Raw genomic sequence first — 24,394 nt, 5'->3', positions numbered from 1 at the left:
GGTCTCCCCTCAGCCTTCACTTTTCTGGACAAAAGAGCCCTAGTCTGCTCAATCTTTCCTAATGGATATAATCTCTCAGTTCTGGTATCTTTTTATAAATTCATTCACGGGATATGGGCTTCATTGGCTGGGCCAGCATTTATTGACTAGTTGCTCTTGAGAAGGTGGTGGTGAGCCGCTGCAGTCCATGTACTGTAGGTACACCCACAGTGCTGTTAGGAAGGGAGTTCCAGGATTTTGACCCAGCGACAGTGAAGGAATGGCGTTATATTTCCAAGTCAGAATGGTGAGTGAGTGAGTGAGTGAGCAACGCCTTCCAGGTGGTGGCCTTGTCCTTCTAGATGATAGTGGTCATGGGTTTGGAAGGTGCTGTCTCAGGAGCCTTGGTGAATCCTTGCAGTGCATCTTATAGATGGTGTACACTATGTGTGTCGGTGGTGGATGGAGTGAATGTTTGTGAATGTGGTGCCAAACAAGCGGGCTGCTTTGTCCTGGATGGTGTCAAGCTTCTTGAGTGTTGTGGGAGCTACGCTCATTTGGGCAAGTAGGGAGCATTCCATGACACTCCATCACACTCCTGACTTGTGCTTTGTAGATGGTGGACAGGCTTTGGGGAGTCAGGAGGTGAGTTACTCATCGCATGATTCCTAGCCTCTGACCTGCTCTTGCAGCCACAGTATTGATATGGCTAGCCTAGTTCATTTTCTGGTCAGTGGTAACCCCTAAGATATTGATAGTGGGGGACTCAGTGATGCTGATGCCATTGAACGTCAAGGGGCGATAGTTGGATTCTCTCTTGTTGGAGATGGTCATTGCCTGACACTTGTGTGGCATAAAAGTTACTTGTCAGCTCAAGCCTGGATATTGTCCAGGTCTTGCAGCATTTGGACATGGACTGCTTCAGTATCTGAGGAGCCGCAAATGGTGCTGAACATTGTGCAATCGTCAGCGAACATCCTCACTTCTGACCTTATGATGGAAGGAAGGTCATTGATGAAGCAGCTCAAGATGGTTAGGCCGAGGACACCACTTTAAGGGACTCCTGCAGTGACGTCCTGGAGCTGAGATAACTGACCTCCAACAACCACAATCATCTTCCTTTCTGCTAGGTATGAGTCCAACCAGCGGAGAGTTTTCCTCCTGATTCCCATTGACTCCAGTTTCACTAGGGTTCCTTAATGCCACACTCGGTCAATCGTCCTTGCAAATATTTTGTGCAGTTTTTAAAGAGCCCTCAAAATAAGGAAGCTAGCCATCTCACCATTAGTGCCCATCCTGCAGCACAATACCTTTGTCACCTTTACATTCGTAATTCAGGTTCAATTTGTGGAGTATTTTCCATCCTCACGAGATGTCTGCAGTGTGACATATATATAAACATAATATAAAAGGAGGAAAAACATCTGGGCTTATCAGTGCTCATTCTGTTCAATACAATCATAGGCACAGAAGGAGGCCACTTGGCCCATCAAGTCCATTCCAGTTTTCTGTACAGCAATTCACTCATTCCCATTCCCCATTCTATCCCATTAGTTTATTTCCCGCAAGTGCCCATCCAATTTCCTTTTGAAATCATTGATCATCTCCTCTTGACCACCCTCGCAGGCAGTGAGTTCTAGGCATTACCACATGCTGCTTAAAAATTTTCTCCCTCACTCTCCTTCTACACGCCCCCCCACCCCCCCACCCCCCCACCCCCCCCCACACCACCACCCCCCCACTCCACCCCCCCACCCCACATCTATTGTCCAAAACTTTAAATCGTTGTCGTGTAATTCTTGTACAATCAGGGCTTGGCAGTGCTCATCATGTCCAATTGACGATATAACCTCATGCGGCAAGTTCCTCAACCTTATGCAGCAATCTTCACAGCCTCATCCAACAACCTTCCCAACCTCATGCACTGCCCAGGAATGTTGTTGGGGTGGGAGGGGAAGGGAGTTGGCATCAGTAACTGGGATGAGGGATGATCAGGATATTCTGCTGTCGGGGGAGCCTTTCTGAACCCCCTGGCTCCAGATATAAATAAGACTTACCAGTTGCCAAAGAATGGTAAGTAGTGAAGGCCCCTGTTTCAGGCAGCAGTAATGGACATCTGAAAAATGGCCTGGCCCCTTATCAAATCAAGTATCTTTTAGATTGAGGAATACCTGAGGTTTACACTCACCAACAACAAGCTCCTAAATTGTGAAATGTTTATTCCTATTGTTTTTCAGATCATATCACCACCCATTTGGCCATGCACATGTACCTACCACGAAGGATCCTAAAGGTACCTTTTTCTCTACAATTTGTAACTTGCTTTATTGATGTTCTGTATTTACTCTTACAGTCAACTAGCTGTTCCCAGGGTACACTGAAAACCCTTATACAGAAGTATTTTAGTGCTGTACCTAACTACTTCATATGAGCAGTGGCACTCTCACCTCTGATTCAGAAAGACACGGGTTCAAGCCATATAATCAATTCTGGAGCACATAATCTAGGCTAACACACTAGTCCAATACTGAGAGTGTGCTGCACTGTTGAAGATGCTTTCCCATCTGTCTGTTCAGGAGTACCTAAAACTTCTCTCGGCACTATACGAAGAAGAGCTGGGGAGTTTTCCTGGTGACCTGGCCAACATTCGCCCCTCAACTAACATCACCAAAAAAAAAGATTGACTTGTCATTCACCTCGTCACAAGCTCTGGGATCTTGCTGTGTGCAAAACTGCTGCCATGTTCACCTACTTGACATCAGTGATGAGGGTTCATTGTATGCCAGGAGCTTTGAGCTGGTTACAAAACTAAATAAGGTGCTATAATAATGCCCTCTCTTTCACAACCTCAAACATACACAACATACTCAGGAAAGTTTCTGTATGCTGGCTCTCTTCAATGTTGATGATCTTTCTAATGAGTAAGAAATGTTGGCTGATATTTGCTTATCAGTCAGTACAGTAAAGACTCTGATACAGAAAGTCACCTGAGATATTAACTAAAGGTTCCAAAAGTAATTTGAAGTTGCACATTGCATTGAGTTACACTGAGGCTGATATGAAGCAAGACAAACAATCTTAGGAATAGTTTCACTCACATCTAAGGTAGTGAGGGTGTCAATGTGATGAAAATGTCAATATGATGCTGGGACCAAATGTACACAGGTCAACTGCCCACTCAATGAAGCAGATTGTAAACTGCAGAATGTGTTCAACAAAAATGGACAATAATAGATGTTACTCACAACAAACAAGTCCCATGACCTCAACCACCTAGAAGGACAAGGGCAGCAGATGCACGGGAACACCGCCACCTGCAAGCTCCCCCCAAGCCACACATCATCTTTACTTGAAAATATATCACTGTTCTTTCACTGTCGCTGGGTCAAAATTCTGGAATTCCTTCCTAACAGCACTTGGGTGTACCTACACCGCATGGACTGCAGCGGTTCAAGAACAAAGCCCACCAACACCTTCTCAACGGCAATTAGGAAAGGGCAATAAATTCCAAGATTGAGAAATAGTCCAGGATGAAGTTGAAATCGATGATCAATCAGTGTATTTAACTCAGGCAAATCAACAAAGCAAACAGAATGTTAAATGGTATAGTCAGAACAGAAAAGTACAAGTCATGAAATCATTGTCAAACTGTTCAGAGCTTGGTCAGATCATCCCTTGACCACTGTGTCCGGTCTGGTCACCAAGACACGAGGAGACATTCATGCATTGGAGGTAGTGAAGGGCAAATCCCCAGTTATCAGAGGACAGAGCTGTGAGCAAAGAATGGACAACCTTGGGCTTTTCAACTTTGGAGGGAAGTTACTGAGAGACAAACTGGAAGACGTACATAGCAAAGAAATGGCGTGAAGAATGAAGATCAAGAGCTAAACGATGATGATGAAAAAGGGGTTCAGAGGTTCAAACTATTGAAAGAGAAGTTTAAGACCATTTTCAAGGCCTTTGAGATGGTGTAGAGGAGATTTAATAGAATGGAACCAGGAATGAAGGACTTCAACAATGTGGAGAGATTTAAGAAGCTGGGATTGTTCTTCATAGAGCAGAAAACGTTAAAGGAGATTTAATACAAGTGTTCAGAATTATGAAGCGTTTTGACAGAGTACATAAGGAGAAATTGTTTCCACTGACAGAAGGTTGCAAATTTAAGGTAATTGGTAAAAGATCTACAGGACAATGAGGAGAAATATTTTTACACAGAGGGTTGTTATGATCTGGAATGCACTGCTTGAAAGGGCAGTAAAAGCAGGTTGAATAGTAACGTTCAATAGGAAAATGGATACATGCTTGAAAAAGAGATAAGAGCAGATAACGAATTAATTGGGAAGCTCTTCCAAAGAATTGGCACAGACAAGAGGCTGAATGGCTTTCTTCTGTGCTGTAAGTTTCTATGATTGCGATCAAGAAGATCTTTACACAAACTGATGGGATAGTTACCTGGGCATGAGATACACATCCCAGAATAATTTAAGAAAGAGGTGGATGGTGGATGGAGGATCTGAACAAGTGGCTTTTCTCCTCCTGTTATGGCAGGCAGATGGTAAATGCCAAGCTGCTCAAATCCCAGAGGGAAACTTGAAGCAGCTGCCACAACTATTTGTAATTTGTATTTATTTTGAGATGCGGGTTTTGAATTCAATAAAAAGAAGGCCAACGAGGCTTAGAGGTTTTTCACAAAACTAAAAAAAGATTGTAAGCCCATACATATGCCTACAAATTACTGCTATAATAACCTCTAAACCCCCTAATTAATCTAACTTCCAGTTATATCTCCATTAAGGCAACAGTAAAACACAGATTTAAACAGACCCAGGCAAAGCACACACCCTGGACAGTCGAATTCAAAGTGAGTTTTTCCTTACCTTTGGTTCCTTGTAAGCAGCAACTTGAGGCTTTTCACAATTGTGTTAGACCTTAAAAATGCCTTCCCTTGCACACAGCCTTCTCTCCTTTCCACATATTTTCTCTTTAGAATGCAAATTCCCATTGTTTCACTGTGTCTTTGGACTTCATCTCTCTAATAATAAAAATCTATCATAGCACCAATTTTACCAGTAATCTTTGAGAAAAATAAATACACTGTTTCTTAACTTCTCCTGGCTAGAAGAAACATTTCACCCTCTCTTTTTTGAATTCAAGCTACTGTGGTTTATTTAAAAATGTAAATGTTCCCTTTACACCCCATATTCTACAACTTCACTCATGTTTACCTATTTAGCATTTCAAACCTAGCTTCTCTTCTTACATCAAAGCCTTCAGACCAGCTGCCTCTAATCCAATTAAGTCCCCCACACACATACATAGACACAGACCCCACTATTACTCTACCATAAATTCCAAATAACGTTATGAAAATGATCACATCTTCCTGGCACTCCATATGTCTTTCTATCGTGTAAAAAACAAATGATCACTGTATTAGAGTTGTGACAATTATATCACAGATAATGACCCAGATCAAACAATAATGTTAACAGTGTGTCCATCAGCAGTCACTGCTATTAGGAAAAAATCAGACTGCAACTTTCAGTGTCAGCACATACTCATTCAAACACAGAAATGCAGAAATTGCTGTCAGAGACACTGCTACCTAGAAGAGCAAAGGCAGCAGGAGCATTGTCCAACCCTCCGCAGGATGTTCCATTACAGTTCTTGCCACACAACTTGGCAATGTACACAATGGTCTGCAGCACTTAACCACTAGGTCCCCGCTAAAGATGCCAGTTAAAAGGCCTATGCATTAACGATATTCATAGTGACCCAGATTTTCTGTTCCCTGGAGAATCGTACCCCAGAGGTACCCTGGAAGATGCACTGGGGAGAATTGCATGAGAATTGCCCGGGAAGTTTCAACTTCGGATGGTTGCAACTCTATTAGTAAATAGTTACCCAAGGAAAGTTAGAAACATTAAAACCTTTTCTAACTCCTGGGTTACTCCGCCACAGAACCTGTGACTTCCCACTGGGCAACCCCCAACTACACCCCCCTGACTCCTTGAGTACCCTACAAAACCCCCTGACTGCCCAACTGCACCCCATCTCCACCTACAACTCCCAGGCCTGACTAACCCCACAATACCCCCACCCGGCAACTACCCTCCCAACCTCTGCACCCCCCAAACCTGACTTCCAACGCTGACTACCCCCACAACACCCTGACTAACCCCCTATCCCCCGAACACCCACCCCCCCAAATAGCCCCTGGGCACCCAACAAACACCCCCACCCACCAACTACCCTGGACCCCACACCACCCAACCAGCCATAGTCCTGACTACCCCCACTCCCTGTCTACCCCTGGCCTTCCGACTAACTCCTCCCACCCTCAACCCTCCTCACACCTCCTGACTAACCCCACCACTCCTGAACCAAAGCACCTCCAACTGCCCCCAACCCCAACTACCCCACCAACCTCCACCCCCGACTACCCCCCTGACCACCCAGCTACTCCCAACTCCCCGACTACCCCCCACCATGTACCCCCCACTACCACCGCGACCCTCTGACTAAACCCCACTCCCCGAAGCCCCCACCCCTGATTCACCTCCCCCAGCACCCCCGCCCGCCAACTTGACCATACAATTACCCCCAACCCCTCTGAACCACTCTACCCCCTCAACCACACCATATACACTTATCTTCTTTACTGTCAAAGTGGCTTTGGGGCATTTAAATTTATTGGAGTATGGGGGCATGGCTTCATTTCCCGCAATGATCCTGCACTGCACTGAAGGCCTCCAGGAGCAACTATGCTCCTCATCTCTGCCTTTGTTACCTTTAGGCTTCACTATTCCAATGCACTCCAGGCTAGCTTCCCACCCTTTATCTCTGTAAACTTAAGTCGACCCAGAACTCTGCTGCCCATGTCCTAACACTCGCCAAGTCCTGTTTAACCATCACCCTGTACTGGCTCCCGATTGAGCAACGCCTTAATTTTAAAATATTCATCCTTGTTGTCAAATCCTTCCATTGCCTCAACCCTCCTTATCTCTGTAATCTCCTCCTTCTCCACAACTCCCTGAGATCTCTGCATTCATCCAAGGCTTGCCCCTTAAGAATCCCTGATTTTATTCGCTCACCATTGACAGCCATGTCTTCAGCTACAGAAGACCTAAGTTCTGCGAAACTCTTCCTAAATCTGTACACCTGGCTAGATCTCTTTCCTCCTTTAGGATGTTCTTCAAAATCTACCTTTTTGACCAAGCTTTTGGTCTTTTGCCCTAATATCTCTTTATGTAGCGCAATGTCAAATTCTACTTGATAACGCTCTACTGATGTTCCTTGCGATGTTTTACTATCTTAAAGGCATAATATGTTGTTGTGAGTAAATTTTTGATGCCATGATAAGTGATAATTACTGACAACAAACCTCTTTGTCCCAGAAAATTTCATTTTACAAGCATGGTGTTTCATTCCTTCAAAAATTAATTGGAGCTGCAGAGTTTAAAAAAAGAAAATGATAGTAATTTTTGTTTACTTCTTCTTGTCTCTTTTATCTTTCTCTCAATCCAACCTGATTTCCCAATTTTTATTGCTCTTTCCATACGTGATTTTAATCTAATTTATCATTTCTGTTTTACACTTCCTAGTTAATACCTGTGTGGTTCAGTGTGGATTTTTCAATCTAATTGGTTGAAAAGCATTGCCATTTCTTGACCTGCTCACACATGCCTGTATATTGCATTATACAGGATCAGATGTCATATTTGAATTAGCCTCCACTCAAACCCTGCAAAAGCTTTGTGGGCAGCTGTCAGTGAGGTGAATGGCCAATGCCGTCCCTATGCCATTGATCACAAAATCCACACCATTGACTTGGCATTGGTAACCACGCTAGAACAATGAGAGCTAGCAGCAAGCTATACTGCTGGCTGTGAACAGATACCGCAATCAGAGCTCTGTGGATTAATGCTGAGTTGCACAGGGCTCTATTCCCCAACACCCAAATGCCAAAGAAGCTTGCAATATTACAAAAGAGACAATTAATGTTTGTTTTTCCCATGTTGCAGTTACATTGCAACATACAAGAACCAATGTGGCATCCAATGTTTCCTGCAGGTCATACCACATTGATTTTGTTAAACCAAGCACTATTCTAAAATAGATATTGATGTCAAACTGGGACCTGCAGTGGACCTGGGGATAATACCAGTACCTCAGAGCTTTCTGTGGAAACTAAGACAACCTGTCTTAGTCTGTCCACCCAGAATAAATCATTGAATCTTACAGCACAAAAGGCTATTCAACCCATCGGACCTGTGTCTTTTTGAATGAGCTATCCGATTAATCCACTCTTTCTCCATAGTCCCACAATTTTTATCTTTTTAAGTATTTATCCAATTCCCTTTTGAAAGCTACTATTGAAACAGCTTCCATCTCCCTTTTAGGCAGAGTGTTCCTGGTCATTTCAACTTGCTATGTAAAAAACGGTTTTGGTTCTTTGGCCAGTTGTTGTGGAATGGGCTCCAGTAACACGATGCCAGTACAGTGCAGCGTTGAAAGGGCACTTGTATTCCTCGATCTCTGTACAATCAACTCCAACACTCACACTTTCATCACCTTATAACAAAAAGCCCATCGGGAATAAGTTCAAAAGAATCGGCTGAAAGAAAAATAAAATTCTCAGAGTATCAACACACATACATGCAGGATAAAAGCATTTTTCTTTCTTACGTTTTGACAATATAAGGATCATCTGCACAAAATAATAGAGCACAAAAGATAGAAAGAGTGGCTTCAGTGTTGTATCACTAAAACAGACTATAGATGGCAGGAGTTCAATGCACCCTTCCCACACCCCCCAACCCCAACACCCACCGCAACACCCCCACCCACCTCCCCCCCGCCCACCCCCTATGGTTATGCCTATTAGCGTACTGCAAGGCTCAGCTGTTGCTTTCAACATGTACAAGCTGAGTTCCTCCCAAGGCTGTGTCCTAGACTTGATAAGGCAAAGGAACTCTTGGATTTATACAGCACTTTTCATGACCTCAGCACATCCCAAAGTGCTTTACACCCAAGGAAGTGCTTTGAGGTATAGAAACTTTTGTAATGCAGGAAACACGGTAGCTAATTTGCACACAGTAAGATCCCATAAAAAGCAATGTGATAATGACCAAATAATCAATTTTTTAAACAATGTTGGTTGAAGGATTTGAAGAATAAATATTGGCCCAAGACATCAGGGAGCATTCCCATGCTTTCCTTCAAAATAGCCATCATGGGATCCTTTACCTTCACCTTGGAGAGCAGACAGGCCTTGGTTCATGTCTCAGCCAAACATGGTGCTCCCCCAGTACTGCAGTGGGAGTGTCAACCTAGATTTTATGCTCAATTCTAAAAGACTAGACTGAAACATATCAGACCATCTGGCTCAAGAACGGAGAGTGCTAGCACTGGGCCAAGCTGCCATCAAATTTGGCCCATACCTTTTTGCCATTTGTTCTTGCAATATGCGCATTGCTGGCTAGGCAAGCATTTATTGCCTATCACTGATTTCCTTGGAGAAATGGTGGTGAGCCGCCCTCTTGAACCACTGTAGTCCATCTGGTTCAAGTACATTCATAGTGCTTTGTGGGAGGCAGTTCCAGGATTTTGGCCCAGCGATAGTGAAGGAATGGTAATATATTTCCAAATCAGGATGATGTATGGCTTAGAGCAGAACTTGCAAGTGGTGGTGTGCCCATGTATCCGCCGTCCTTGTCCTTCTAGGTGATTGAGGTCTCATGTTTGGAAGATGCTGTCGAAGGAGTCTTGGTGAGTTGCTGCAGGGAATCTTGCGCAAGGGTGGCAGAGAGAGTGAATATTTAAGGCAGTGGATGGAATTCCAATCAAGGAACCTGTTTTGTCCTGGATGGTGTTGTTGGAGTTGCACTCATCCAAGCAAGTGGAAAGTATTCCATCACACTCCTAACTTGTGCCTTGTAAATGATGGACAGGCTTCAAGTCAGGAGATAAGTTACTAGCCACAAAATTCCCAGCCTCTGACCTGCCCTTGTAGACAGAGTATTTACATGTCTGGCCCAGATAGTTTCTGGTCACTGGTAACCCCCGGGATGATGATGTTGGGGGATTCAGCAATGGTAATGCTTTTGGAGAGATGGAGAGATGGTTTAATTCTCTCTTGTCATTGGGAGATGGTCATTCCCTGGCACTTGTGTGGTGCAAATCCACTTATTGCCACTTATCAGCTCAAGTCTGAATTTTGTCCAGATTTTGCTATATGCAGACAGGGACTGCTTCTGTACCTGAGGAGTAATGAATGGTACCAAACACAGTGCAAACATCTCCACTTCTGATGTCCTAGGGCTGAGATAATTGGCCTGCAACAACCACAATAATCTCCCTTTGTGTTAGATATGACTCTCACCTATGGACAGTTTCGCCTGATTCCCATTGACTTCAGTTTTCTAGTGCTCTTTGATGATACACACAGTCAAATGCTCTTCCAAGTTTGCTGACGACACAAAACTAGGTGGGAATGTGAGTGATGAGGAGGATGTTAAGAGGCTTCAAGGCAATTTAGGCAGGTTGAGTGAGTGGACAAATAAATGGCAGATGCAGTATAAAGTGGATAAATGTGAAGTTATCCACTTCAGTAGGAAAAACAGAATGGCAGAGTATTATTTAAATGGTGATAGGTTGGGAAATGTTGATGTACAAAGGGACCTGGGTTTCCTTGTACACCAATCACTGAAAGCAAGCATGCAGGTGCAGCAAGCAGTTAAGAAGGCAAATGGTATGTTGGCCTTCATTACAAGAAGACTTAAGTACAGGAGCAAGGGTGTCTAACTGCAGCTATACAGGGCCTTGGTGAGACCACACCTGAAGTATTATGTGCAGTTTTGGTCTCCTTATCTAAGAAAGGATATACTTGCCATAGAGGCAGTGCAGCGAAGGTTCACCAGACTAATTCCTGGGATGGCAGGATTGTTATATGAGGAGAGAAAGGGCCGACCAGGCCTGTATTTGCTGGAGTTTAGAAGAATGAGAGGGGATCTCATTAAAACGTGTAAAATTCTGACAGGGCTGGACAGACTGGATGCAGGGATGATGTTTCCTCTGGCTGGGGCAGTCTAGAACAATGGGTCATAGTCTCAGAGTATGGGGTAGGCCATTTAGGACTGAGATGAGAAGAAACTTCTTCACTCAGAGGGTGGTGAACCTGTGGAATTCTCCACCACAGAGAACTGTGGAGGCCAAGTCACTGAGTATATTTAAGGAGGAAATAAATAGATTTCTAGACTCTAAAGGCGTCAAGGGGTATGGGGAGAGAGTGGAGTATGGCGTTGAGATAGAGGATCAGCCATGATCTTACTGAATGGCGGAGCAGGCTCTTAAGGCCAAATGACCAACTTCTGCTTCTTTTTTCTATGTTTCTATGTTAGAGGAAAGGTCATTGATGAAGCAGCTGAAGATAGTAGGGCCTAGGACACTACACTGAGAAACTCCAGCCGTGATGTCCTGGGGCTGAGATGATTGGCCTCCAACAACCAAAATCATCTCCCTTTATGCTAGGTATGACTCCCACCAATGGATAGTTTCGCCCAATTCTTAGCTGATCATTAAATTTTTAGCATCAACCTGACAGTGCCTCAGTTTAACAACTTCTCAACCAAGTTTCTTGGAATCATAATGGAAAGTTTTCTCATGTTTGGTGGCTGTCATTGGTAAGGATGTAGTTAATACTGCAGAGAGCTATGACCTAATACATGAGGGCATGAATAAACTTGCAGCATGGGTGTGAATTTCAATATTGGTAAGTGTGAGGTAGTATATTTTGGTAGGAAGAATAGGGAGGTTATACAGTCAAAACAAAAACAGAATTACCTGGAAAAACTCAGCAGGTCTGGCAGCATCGGTGGAGAAGAAAAGAGTCGACGTTTCGAGTCCACATGACCCTTCTACAGAACTGAAGTATAGTTAGGAGAGGGGTGAAATATAAGCTGGTTTAAGGTGGGGGGGCGAGGGGAGAGAAGTTGAGGGTAGGGTGGTTGTAGGGACAAGCAAGCAGTGATGGGAGCAGATAATCAAAAGATGTCACAGACAAAAGGATCAAAGAGGTGTTGAAGGTGATGATATTATCTAAGAAAAGTGCTAATTAAGAATGGATGGCAGGACACTCAAGGTACAGCTCTAGTGGGAGTGGGGTGGAAAGACTGACAAGGTATTAGTTGTAGATTTATAAATAATGGAGATTGGTGGGAAAAGAAAAATCTATATAAATTATTGAAAACAAAACAAAAGGGAGGGGGAAGAAACAGGGTGGGAATGGGGGGAGGGGGAGTTTAAGATCTAAAGTTGTTGAATTCAATATTCAGCCCGGAAGGCTGTAAAGTGCCTAGTCAGAAGATGAGGTGCTGTTCCTCCAGTTTGCGTTGGGCTTCACTGGAACAATGCAGCAAGCCAAGGACAGACATGTGGGCAAGAGAGCAGGGTAGAGTGTTAAAATGGCAAGCAACAGGGAGGTTTGGGTCTTTCTTGCGGACAGACTGCAGGTGTTCTGCAAAGCGGTTGCCCAGTTTGCGTTTGGTCTCTCCAATGTAGAGGAGACCGCATTGGGAGCAACGAATGCAGTAGACTAAGTTAGGGGAAATGCAAGTGAAATGCTGCTTCACTTGAAAGGAGTGTTTGGGCCCTTGGACGGTGAGGAGAGAGGAAGTGAAGGGGCAGGTGTTGCATCTTCTGCGTGGGCATGGGGAGGTGCCATAGGTGGGGGTTGAGGAGTAGGGGGTGATGGAGGAGTGGACCAGGGTGTCCTGGAGGGAACAATCCCTACGGAATGCCGCCAGGGGGGGTGAAGGGAAGATGTGTTTGGTGGTGGCATCATGCTGGAGTTGGCGGAAATGGCGGAGGATGATCCTTTGAATGCGGAGGCTGGTGGGGTGATAAGTGAGGACGAGGGGGACCCTATCATGTTTCTGGGAGGGAGGAGAAGGCGTGAGGGCGGATGCGCGGGAGATGGACCGGACACGGTTGAGGGCCCTGTCAACGACCGTGGGTGGAAAACCTCGGTTAAGGAAGAAGGAGGACATGTCAGAGGAACTGTTTTTGAAGGTAGCGTCATCAGAACAGATACAGGTTATACAGTCCTTGAACAATAAGAGTCTAAAAGGGGTAGAGGAGCACAAGGATTCTGGAGTACAGAAACACTGATGACTAATAGTAGCAACATAGGTTTATAAGGCCATTTAAAAATAAACAAAGTGCTGGGGTGCACTTTTAGGGAGGTGGAATTGAAAAGCAGAAAAGTTATGTCAAACTTGTATAGAGCTTTATTTAGATCATCCCTAAAGTACTGTGCACAGTTCTGCTCTCCGCATTACAAGAACAATACAGAAGGACACTGGAGAAGGTGCAAAAAAAACACTGGAATGGTACCAGAACTAAGAGACTTTACTTAATCAGGAAAAATTTCACAGGTTGGGTTTTTTCTCTAGAAAAGATAAGGTAACGGGTGACCTGATAGAGGTCTTCAAAATTATGGAATGGTTTGATAGGTTATGCATAGAGATGTTTTCATTTGGAGGCAAGACGAGAAATAGGCACCATAAATATAAGAAAGTCACTAATAAGTACAATAGGAAATTCAGGGGTAGCTTCTTTACTAAAGAGTGATGAGAATGTGATACTCTTTAGCACAGGGAGTAGTTAGTGAATAGCATACAAATTAGGAGCAGGAGTAGGCCACTTACCCCTCGAGCCTGCTCTGCTATTCAATAAGATCATGGCTGATCTAATTGCAACCACCCGCCTACCACTGATAACCTTTCACCCCCTTGTTTATCAAGAATCTATCTAGCTCTGCCTTAAAAATATTCAAAGGCTCTACTTCCACTATCTTTTGAGGAAGAGAGTTCCAAAGGCTCACTACGCTCTGAGAGAAAAAAAATTTCTCCTCATCTCTGTCTTAGATGGTTGGTCCCTTATTTTTAAACAGTGACCCCTAGTTCTAGATTCTCTGACAAGGAGAAACATTCACTCCACATCCACAATGTCAAGACCCATTAGGAGCTTAAAGGTTTCAATCAAGTCACCTCTTACTCTTCTAAATTCCAATGGATACAAGCCTAACCTGTCCAACCTTTCCTCATAAGACAACCCGCCGATTCCTGGTATTAGTCTACTAAACCTTCTCTGAACTGCTTCTAACGCATTTACGTCCTTCCTTAAATAAGGAGACTAATAGTGTACGCAGTACTCCAGATGTGTTCTCACCAATGTCCTGTATAACTGAAGCATAATCTCCCTACTTTTGTATTCAATTCCCCTCACAATAAATGATAACATTCTATTAGCTTTCTTTATTACTTGCTGTACTTGCATATTAGCCTTTTGTGATTCATGCACTAGGATACCCAGATCCCTCTGAATCTCAGAGCTCTGTAATCTTTCGCCATTTAGATAATATGCTTTTTTTTTTATTCTTCCTGCCAAAATGGACAATTTCACATTTGCCCACATTATACTCCATTTGCCAGATCTTTGCCCACTGACTTAACCTATCTATGTCCCTTTGTAATCTCCTTACGTCCCATTCACAACTCACTTACCTACCTATCTTTGTATCATCAGTGTGTTATCACGTCATCATCATCATCAACCATACCTTCGGTCTCTTCATCCAAGTCATTTATATAAATTATAAAAAGTTGAGACCTCAGCACTGATCCCTGTGGCACATCACTCGTTACATCCTGCCAACCAGAAAAAGACCCATTTATGCCTACCTTCTGCTCCCTGTTAGCTAGCAAATCTTTTATCCATACCAATATGTTACCCCTACACCATGAGCTTTTATTTTCCACAACAACCTTTGATGTGGCATACTACCAAATGCTTTCTGGGAATCTAAGTATAGTACATCCACTGGATCCCCTTTATCCACAGCACATGTGGCTCCTTCAAAGAACTCCAATAAACTAGTTAAACATGATTTCCCTTTCACAAAACCATGTTGACTCTGCCTAATTACCTTGAATTTTTCTAAGTGCCCTGCTATAACATCTTTAATAATAGCTTCTAACATTTTCCTTATGACAGATGTTAGGCTAACTGGCCTGTAGTTTCCTGCTTTCTGTCTCCCTCGCTTTTTGAATAAAGGAGTTACATTAGCTATTTTCCAATCTAATGGAACCTTCCCTGAATCTGGGGAAGTTTGGAAAATTAAAATCAACGCATCAACTGTCTCACAAGCCACATCTTTAAGACCCTAGGATGAAGCCCATCACGAACCTGAGATTAGTCAGCCCACAGCTCCAAAAATTTGCTAAATTCCACTTCCTTGGTGATTGTAATTTTCCTGAGTTTTTCCCTCCCTTCCAATTCCTAACTTACAGCTATTTCTGGGATGTTATTTATATCCTTTATAGTGAAAATCAATGCAAAATTCCTATCCAATTCATCTGCCATCTCCTTACTTTCCATTATGAATTCCCCAGGCTCACTTTCTATAGGACAAACACTCACCTTGTTAACTCAGTGCTTTCCAAACATTTTCCCGGTGTGGCCCCATTTTAATGCCCCAGACCTGGCATGATCCCAGAAGATTCCAGAATGAAAATCTGGAGGGCTCCAAGAGCCGGGGAGAGTGGCCTTCAGCTGCTGAGCAGGGGATAGGGTGGGCTTCTGCTGGGGGTGGGAGGGGGGGAGAAGGGAGAGAGAGTGAGTTTGAAGGTGGTGGCAAGTGTTTAAACTGCAGGATTTTTTTAAAAAATCTACGTTTTCACAGGCTTTTTTGCAGCAGCAGCAATTAGGCCTCAAAAATCAGTCCGTTAGGCCGTGCCCACCATTAGAAAAATATGCGAGGGTCGAAAGGGGCCGCTCACTGTTAACACTCAGTCCAAGCTCCACAGCAGCCACTGCTGCCTCAGAGTTTGACACCTCAAAAATCTCATCTTGCAACCCCACTGGGGGTCACGGCCCACAGTTTGGGAAGCCCTGACATAGATCCATTTAAGAGGAAGCTGGATAAACACGAGGGAGGAAGAAATAGAAGGATGTGTTAATGGAGTAAGATGAAGAGGGCTGGGAGGAGGCTTGTGTGGAACATAATCACCGACATGGCCCAGTTGAGCCAAATGGCCGCTTCTATGTTGTAAATAAATTTAACACTTCATAATTTCTTTGCTTACAGTGTACAATTTCTCTCATCGAATTGACCATTTGTCATTTGGACCACCGAGCCCTGGATTAATCCATCCACTAGATGGCAGTGAGAAAATAACAGAGACAAGTGAGTCAGCATTGAGCAACTCACTGATACGCACATTTAAAGCACATTTCATTTGGGACCGATGATTAATGGTGACTGATTAAGTCAAGTTCTATTTTATTACCTACGATTCTGGGATTGTTATTTTTGAAACCAAATGTTTTTGGAGCTGGATTTTTGAACATGGTTCAATGAAAACTATAAATCAGAGCGTGGCCTCAGTTATAGGGGGACATCCAAATTTTAAAATGATAACAGATTTTTGTGAGGAACTTGTAAATTCCAGTTTAGCACCATGGTTTATAATGAATGAAAAACATTTTTAAAAATGAGGCAAAATTTTAATGCAAAAAAGAAAGTCAAGAAATATATGTGGCCAGATTTTGCAGTGGTAGTGACTCTGGTAGCCAGTTCCGTATTTTAACCACTCTCTGGGAATTCCCTATTGGATTTATTAACTACCTTTTATGGCTTCTAGCTTTACTCTCCCCCATGGGTGGAAACATTCTCTCTATGTCTACGCTATCAAAGCCTTTCATAATTTTAAGGACCTCTATTGGGATGGGCCAAGTAGATAGAAGTAGATTCCAGTATTTGAGGGGTTCAGAACAAGGGGCTGTGGTTACAATATTTAATCCAAATCTATGAAAAATTTACAGGGTTATGTAGAAAGAGAGGGAGTGGAACTAATTGGGTAGTTCTTCCAAAGAGCCAGCACAGGCACCAAATGGCTTCTTTCTCTGCTGTAAGAGTCTATGAGTGAACCTCTTTTGCCTCAATGTATACTGAAGTTGTAGAACACAAAAGGACAACTATTTCCATGTAAGATCTGTGTGTGTTGCACATTATATTTATACATACAGTTGTTCATTTGCTCTACCACTTACAGGTTGTATGAGAGATTTGTTTACTGATTTCCAGCAATTTCTGTTTTTGTTTCAATTGAACAGGTTTTGGATAGAATAATGAGTAATGTTAAATTTATATAGAACATTGGTTAGGCCACATTTGGAGCAATGTGCACAGTTCTGGTCTCCTTACTATAAAAGTCACTGAAGCAAAAGAAAGACTTGCATTTTACATAGCGCTTTCATGACCACCAGATGCCTCAGAGTGCTCACAGCCAAAGAAGTACTTTTGAAATGTAGTCACTAACAGAAGAAAGAATTTGTGCACGGAATTTTGCCCTTCTCGGGCGGGCTCCGCAGGGGCGGGTAGGAAGCCGACCACTGCCGGTGATCGAGGCTGGAAGGCAATTTCACACTGGTGGGCCATTTAAGGCCCGCCCATCGTGAAATGCGAGCGGAAGCACTCAGCGCTGCCTGTGCGGGTGGGGTGGGGGAGTGGGGGAGTGCGAGTGGGGCTAGCGTGAACTTTGCGCATGCACGCGAGTGTGCGCTTTATAATCTCCCTGAGGCACAGAGTTGCCTCAGGGAGATGAAGAGTTTTTTTAAAATAAAGAAATGAAATCTGTTATGAAACATGACTCTGTCACATGAGCAGGGACATGTCATTAATTAAATTTTAAAATTTTTATTTGCTTTAGGAAACCTCATCCCACCCATGGATGAGGTTTCCAAAAAATGAAAATGCCGCTTGGTCTTTTCGCCTGCCCGCCAACCGTAAGGTTGGATGGGCAGCAAAAAATTTCTTTTAATAACCTTGTTAATAGCCTTAATAGGCCTGTTAATTGTCAGCGAGTGCGTTGCCGACTCTGGCGCGTGCCCGCTAACCGAAACATCGCGTGACTGCGCGTTGACGTCGGTACACTTGCCCGACATCAACACGCGTCATTTTAAGCTCAGGCGGGTCAGGCGCACACCAACCCACTGAGGTAAAAGTTTTGACTTGTGTATCTAGAAATCCTTTCAAGACCTCAGGATGTTCCTAAGCACTTTACTCCCATTCAATTTAAAGAAATAGATAATTCCAAGCCCATACATTCCAAGGAATTTGAAGTGTAGTCGCTATTGTAAAGTAGGAAATGCAGCAGCCAATTCACGCACAACAAAGCTTCCACAGTGCAATAATCTGTTTCTGTGATGTTGATTGGGGGATAAATATTGGCCAGGATACCAGGGACAACTCTCCTGTTCTTCTTTTAAATAGTGCCATGGGATCCTTTACATCCACCAGGGCCTCCATTTAACATTTCATCTGAAAGATACACCACCAACAATCACTCATCAGATTGCCAGCCTTGAATCTTGTTCTCAAATCACTGGAGTGGGACATGAACCTACAAGCTTCTGACTCAGAGGAAGAGTTACTCCCACTGAGTCACAACTGTCACTAAGCAATGGAGAAAGTGCAGAGGAGATTTACAAAGAGGTTAGCTGAATTGAGAGGACAACTTGATAGCTGTATCTTGACATCAAGAGAGATAGTTAGAGAAGACCAATGAGGGACCTGCTAGGGGTCCATGCATCACTAAGACCACTCATTTCCAACTCTATAACATTGCCTGAACTCTGTTCCTGCCTCAGCTCATCTGCAGCTGTCATCCTCATCCATTCCATTGTAACCTTCAGTTTGGTCTATTCCAATGCTCTCTGGCCTGCCTCCCACATTCTATCCTCCGTAAACCTGAGATCATCCAATGCACTGCACCACATATCCTAACTCGCACCAGCTCCCATTCAGCATTCACTCCGGTGCTCACTGACCATTGGCTCCCAGTTAAGCAATGCCTTGATTTTAAAATTCTCATTCTTGTTTTCAAATCCCCTCATAATGTTGCCTCCGCTCTATCTCTGTAATCCTCCCCAGCCCACAACCCTCCGAGATCTCTGCATTCATCTAATTCTGACCTCTTTAGCATCCCAATTTCAATCGCTCCAGCATTGTTAACCACGCCATTAGCTGCCTGGGCCCTAAGCTCTGGAATTCTCTCCATAAACCTCGCCACCTCTGTCTCTTCCTACAAGCCATTCTTTGAACCTTTGAGCTACCTGTCCTAATATTTGCTTATGTGACTCAGTGTCAAATTTTGCTTCTATGAAACACTTTGTGAGATTTTATTGCACTAAAGGTGCTATATAAATGTAAGTTGCCGTTGTTGTCGTCTTTAAAATTCTGAAGCTGTCATGGTGTTGTTATGGAGAAACTGTTTCCACTTGTGAGTGAATCCATAAATATAAGATGGCCACTAACAGATCGAATGAAAAATTTAGAAGGAATTTCTTTACACAGTGAGTAGTGAGAATGTGGAACTCATTGCCATAAGAAGTGGATGAACTTGATAATAGCATTGATGCATTTAAATGAAGCCTTGCTGTATACATGAGGTAGAAGGATGGGGACAATGAGGGGGAAGGCTATTGGAGTGGGAGGAGCTAATTAGGGCTGGTATGTAATATTTGAACCGGTGTAGGCCAGTCTTTTGTGCCGTAGATCTATGTCATAGTATTTCAATTCTAATGAAGGATCTGAACTCAGATCATTAATCCCACTCCAGGATTCAAGCGTGCCATCTAGGTTGGCACCCATTAGCAGTTCTGAGGGACTGCTGCCCTATGGAACAGCTGTCTTTCGGATGAGACATTAAACCAAAATGCCTGTTTGTTCAAGTGGATGCAAAAGCTGCCAAGGTACTATTTGAAGAAGAACAAGGAGATCCCTCTGACGTCTTGCCCAACATTCTTCACTGCCTGACATCAACAAAAACAGATCATTTGGTTGCTCGTAGAATTACATATAACTACGGCATGGAAACAAGTCATTCGTCCCAACTGGTCTATGCTGATACTTATGCTCCACAGGAGCCTCCGCCCGCACTTTATCGTCTATCACTTATTGCTATATACTTCTATTCTTTCTCCCTAATGTGTTTATCTAGCGTCCCCTTAAATACTACTACACTATTTGCCTCGCTCACTCCTTGTAGTAGTGAGTTTCACATTCTCACCACTCTCTGGGCCAAGAAGTTTCTCCTGAATTCCCTGTTGCATTTACCTTGGTTCTGACCCCCAGGTTTTGCTCTTGCCCACAAGTGGCAACATCTCCACGTTTATTTTATCAAACCCTGTCATACTTTTAAAGATTTCTATCAGGTCACCATTCGGTCTTCTCTTTTACACTAGATAGCTGAGCCCCAGCCAGTTCAGCCTTTAAACTCTCAGTTCTAGTTTTCTCAGTGAATTTTTTTGCACCTCCCCCAGTGCCGCTATATCTCATTTTTTAACATGCAAACCAGAACTGTGCAGTGTGCACAGTACTCCGAGCCTAAGTAAAGTTTGAAACAAGTTTCAATTTTCATGTTTCAATTTTATCCCGCTAGGAATGAACCCCAGTATTTAGTTCGCTGCTCCCAATGCGGTCTCCTCTACATTGGAGAAACCAAACGCAGACTGGGTGACCGCTTTGCCAAAACACCTTCGGTCTGTCCACAAGCATGACCCAGACCTCCCTGTCGCTTGCCATTTCAACACACCACCCTGCTCTCAGGCCCACATGTCCGTCCTTGGCTTGCTGCATTGTTCCAGTGAAGCTCAACGCAAACTGGAGGAACAGCACCTCATCTTCCGACTAGGGACTTTATAGCCTTCCAGACTGAATATTGAGTTCAACAACTTCAGATCATGAACTCTCTCCTCCGTCCTCACCCCCTTTTTTCTAATAATAATTATTTTTTAATATATATTTTTTCTTTTCCCACCTATTTCCATTATTTTTAAAATGTATTTCCATCCGTTGTTTTATCTCCACCTTTTAGCCTATTTCAATCCCTTCCCCCCACCCCACCCCCATTAGGGCTATCTGTACCTTGCTCGTCCTGCTTTCTACCCTTAATGTCACCTATTAGCATATTCCTTAGCTAATATCACCACCATCAACATCTCTTTGTCCTTTTGTCTATGACATCTTTTGGCAATCTCCACCTCTCACTGGCCCTCTATCCAGCTCTACCTGTCCCACCCCCACCCCTTCAACCAGCTTATATTTCACCTCTTTTCTATTTCTCTTTAGTTCTGATGAAGAGTCATATGGACTCGAAACGTTAACTCTGTCTTTCTCTCCACAGATGCTGTCAGACTTGCTGAGTTTTTCCAGCTATTTTTGTTTTTGTTTCAGGTTTCCAGCATCTGCAGTATTTTGCCTTTATCCCAGTATTTAGTTTGCTTATTTTTAAATGGTCTTAACCTGCATCGCTACTTTTAGTGATTTGTGCATTTCCCACCCACCCCCCTCCACACCTCTGCTCCTTTACCCCATTTGGACTCCAAGGACTTTGTGGCCTCCTTATTCTTCCTACCAAAATGCGCCAGCTCACACCCATGCTGTTTGAACCTTTCTCTTCACAAAAAATGTCAACGTGGTTATCAGTGACTGCTCTTCGCAAGTGAGCCAGTGGCTATGAAGTCCTCTGGGATGTCCTGAGGCTGTTGTAACCTTCTAAATAAAATCCCAACTCTTTTCTTTTCTCTCAGGTGTTTATAGGTCTGATATGTATGCTTCCTCACTTTCTGTTTTGCTTTCTTTTTAAATTGCAAACTTCCAGAATGTGCTGGTTCTCCGTGTCTCTAATGGTGTCCAATGCTGCCGTTGTCTCTTTTTGCAGATATGTACATGTTCCAGTATTTTCTTGTCGTGGTGGCCACTGAAATAAACACCTACAAGTTCTCCACAAACACTCATCAGTACTCAGTCACGGAGAAGGTGAGAAAATCGTTTTCTGGTCTAGCATCTCACAAAGCAGGTATGCCGAGTCTGCGATTTGCACACGTCCTGATCATTTGTCAAAAGCAATTGCAGCTCAGTGTTAATTTTGGGTCAAGACAATTGAATTGAAAGTAATAGCTTTACCATTTGAAACATTAGGAACGATGGCTGAAAGCATTGAGAGACCCACACAGGAAATGAAAGCTGCACCCTATACCAAGGCAGTACCCAATCCGACACAATCACTCAGCTCTTGCCCCACAAACCCACCAGCACCACCCCCTCTCCACTTGTATATTTATAAAATAATGTTGGTGCTTAGTAAAGAGAGTTAAAGGGTACATAATTATAAGGTACAAAATGTAATTTGTCAATAAATTAAGAAACAGTATAATTTCATAGATGTCACAGTACAGAAACAGGCCATTTGACCCTATTCTGAGACTTGGCAAGGAGCACATCATGTTTCTTTACTGTAATTTAGGGTTGATCACTTTGAGGTTTATGCTGTGTTTTCTGTTCACTCTTATGTGCCGCTTTTAAATTCTGCTATTTGCACATGTCCTGATCATTTGTCAAAAGCAATTGCAAGGCGTGCTGAGCTTGCCCCATCACCAGAGATACAGACCCATGGACATATGAGGCTGTCATGGAGAAATTCCTTAAAATAATGAAGAAGAGTGAGAGGAGGCTCAAGTGGAGCATGAAAGCTAGCATAGACCAGTTGGGCCAAATGGCCTGTTTCTGTGCTGTTGACTGATGTACATCCCTTGACTATACATTGCATCTATCCTGTATCCTACTCACTTCCTGGCTCAAGGAGTGTTATGGATGCCGCAAAGTCACTATAGCTTCTGTGTCTAGCCATGCATAACACTTCCTCAATCCTGCAGTCTTTGTAATTCTTTTGCATCATCTACTGTCCTAGATTTAACAAAGTGTTAGAAAATGCCACCTTGTTAAGTTTCACTGCCATAACTACTGCACGCTGTTCTTGATGATACAAAATGTTAATATACTCTTAAGCAGTCGACAAAGTGTAGCAAAGCATCCTTGGCTATGCTGTGGCTTTTCAAATAAAATATTAATTAAAAGTACAGATGCACTCGCAATTGATATCAAGGGAACAAATACTGACAGTCCTTTTAAGAGAAAGTAAATGAAAATTGATTTCGTGCCCAGCTGTATGATTTATTTTTATGGCTTGTTAAATCATAACTATTTAAAAGTGTAAATTGGGAAGCGCTGCAAAGAGATCTAGGGTACAGATCCACAAATCATTAAAAGTAACAATGCAGGTTAACAAAGCCATAAAAAGTGCAAAGCACTGGGGTTCATTTCTAGAAGATTATATGGATAGGGTGAGATGAAGAGGGATGGGACAAGGCTTGTGTGAAGCACAAACACTGACATAGACCAATTGGACCAAAGGACCTGTTTCTGTGCTATGAATTCTATGCAGTACTATCAGAAGCGATGTCTATTGGATGAGGCACTAGACTGATGCCCTGTCAGGTGGATATAAAAGATCCCACAGACAAATTTGAAGAAGAGCAGAGGGGGTTCTCCCCTGGGCCAATTATTTACGCCTCAACCTACATCACTAAAACTGGTTATCTGGCATTGTAATCATCACATTGGTTGCTTGTGGAAGTTTATTGTGTGCAAATTGGCTGCTGCATTACAATGAAGCTTGCAGTGCTGAATGACAACACTTTCATCAGTGCAGCCCTCCCTCAATACAGTTGAGTTTATGTGCTCGGGTCACTGGAGTGGGACTCTAACCCATTACCTTCTGGCTCTCATGCTACCCACTGAGCCACAGCTGAAGAAATTTATTGGACCTCTGATTGTCACCTGGACCTGCCTTTTTAGTGCCCTTTTTTTTAACATTTACCCTCATTCATGCCTCCCAGCAGGTGTAACTCTTCACCTCTTTGCGTATTGTTTCCCTTGTATTTTACTATTTTGATTTTGCCCTGGTCTTTGCACCTCTAGTACAGGTAGCAGGAACCAGAAGATCAGATGGCTTGAGTATAGAAGATTAAGGGGATTATCTAATCCAAATGTTTAAGATGATTATGGAAGGACAGATGTGCGCTTATATAACACCTATAATGACCTGAGGACATCCCAGCCAATGTAGCACTTCTGAAATGTAGGACAGAATCTTGTCCCAGTGGCAAGGGTCTCAACTGCTGGCTCAAGAGCCGGTGAGAACCTACTTCATATCTTTCCAGGAAGGATTGCCGGTTGTACATGCCAAACAGGCAGCTGACAGGCCAGCTGCGGGCCTTTCCCTGGGATCAGGACCCTCAGGGCGGAGGTTAAGCCTCTGATTGGCTGGCAGGTCTTTTGAAATGGCAGCACCACCAGGGAGGCAGTGGCTGCTACTGGAATGACAACCAAAGAGGCTTAGGACCCAAGCCACAGGTGAGTGATGGCGGGAGGGGGTTCATGGGTGGGATGTAGAGGAATCAGCAGCAAGGGCAAAGGGGTGGCTCTCAGCTAGCACCTGCCCCACCC

General features: G+C 43.5%; 1 protein-coding gene across 1 annotated transcript in view; it reads left to right on the top strand.

The window, feature by feature from the left end:
• Positions 1-24,394, top strand: part of LOC144684946 (endoplasmic reticulum-Golgi intermediate compartment protein 2-like) — a 55,998-nt gene that overhangs the window by 18,547 nt on the left and 13,057 nt on the right. The window contains exons 8-10 of the mRNA XM_078549392.1: positions 2,217-2,272; positions 16,130-16,228; positions 21,768-21,865. Of these exons, the coding sequence (XP_078405518.1) occupies positions 2,217-2,272; positions 16,130-16,228; positions 21,768-21,865 (253 nt within the window). The remainder of the gene's footprint in view (positions 1-2,216; positions 2,273-16,129; positions 16,229-21,767; positions 21,866-24,394) is intronic.

This window comes from Cetorhinus maximus, chromosome 9 (genome assembly GCF_964194155.1).
Source record: "Cetorhinus maximus chromosome 9, sCetMax3.hap1.1, whole genome shotgun sequence".
NCBI lineage: Eukaryota > Metazoa > Chordata > Chondrichthyes > Lamniformes > Cetorhinidae > Cetorhinus > Cetorhinus maximus.
This window is presented reverse-complemented; position numbering and strand designations above follow the sequence as displayed.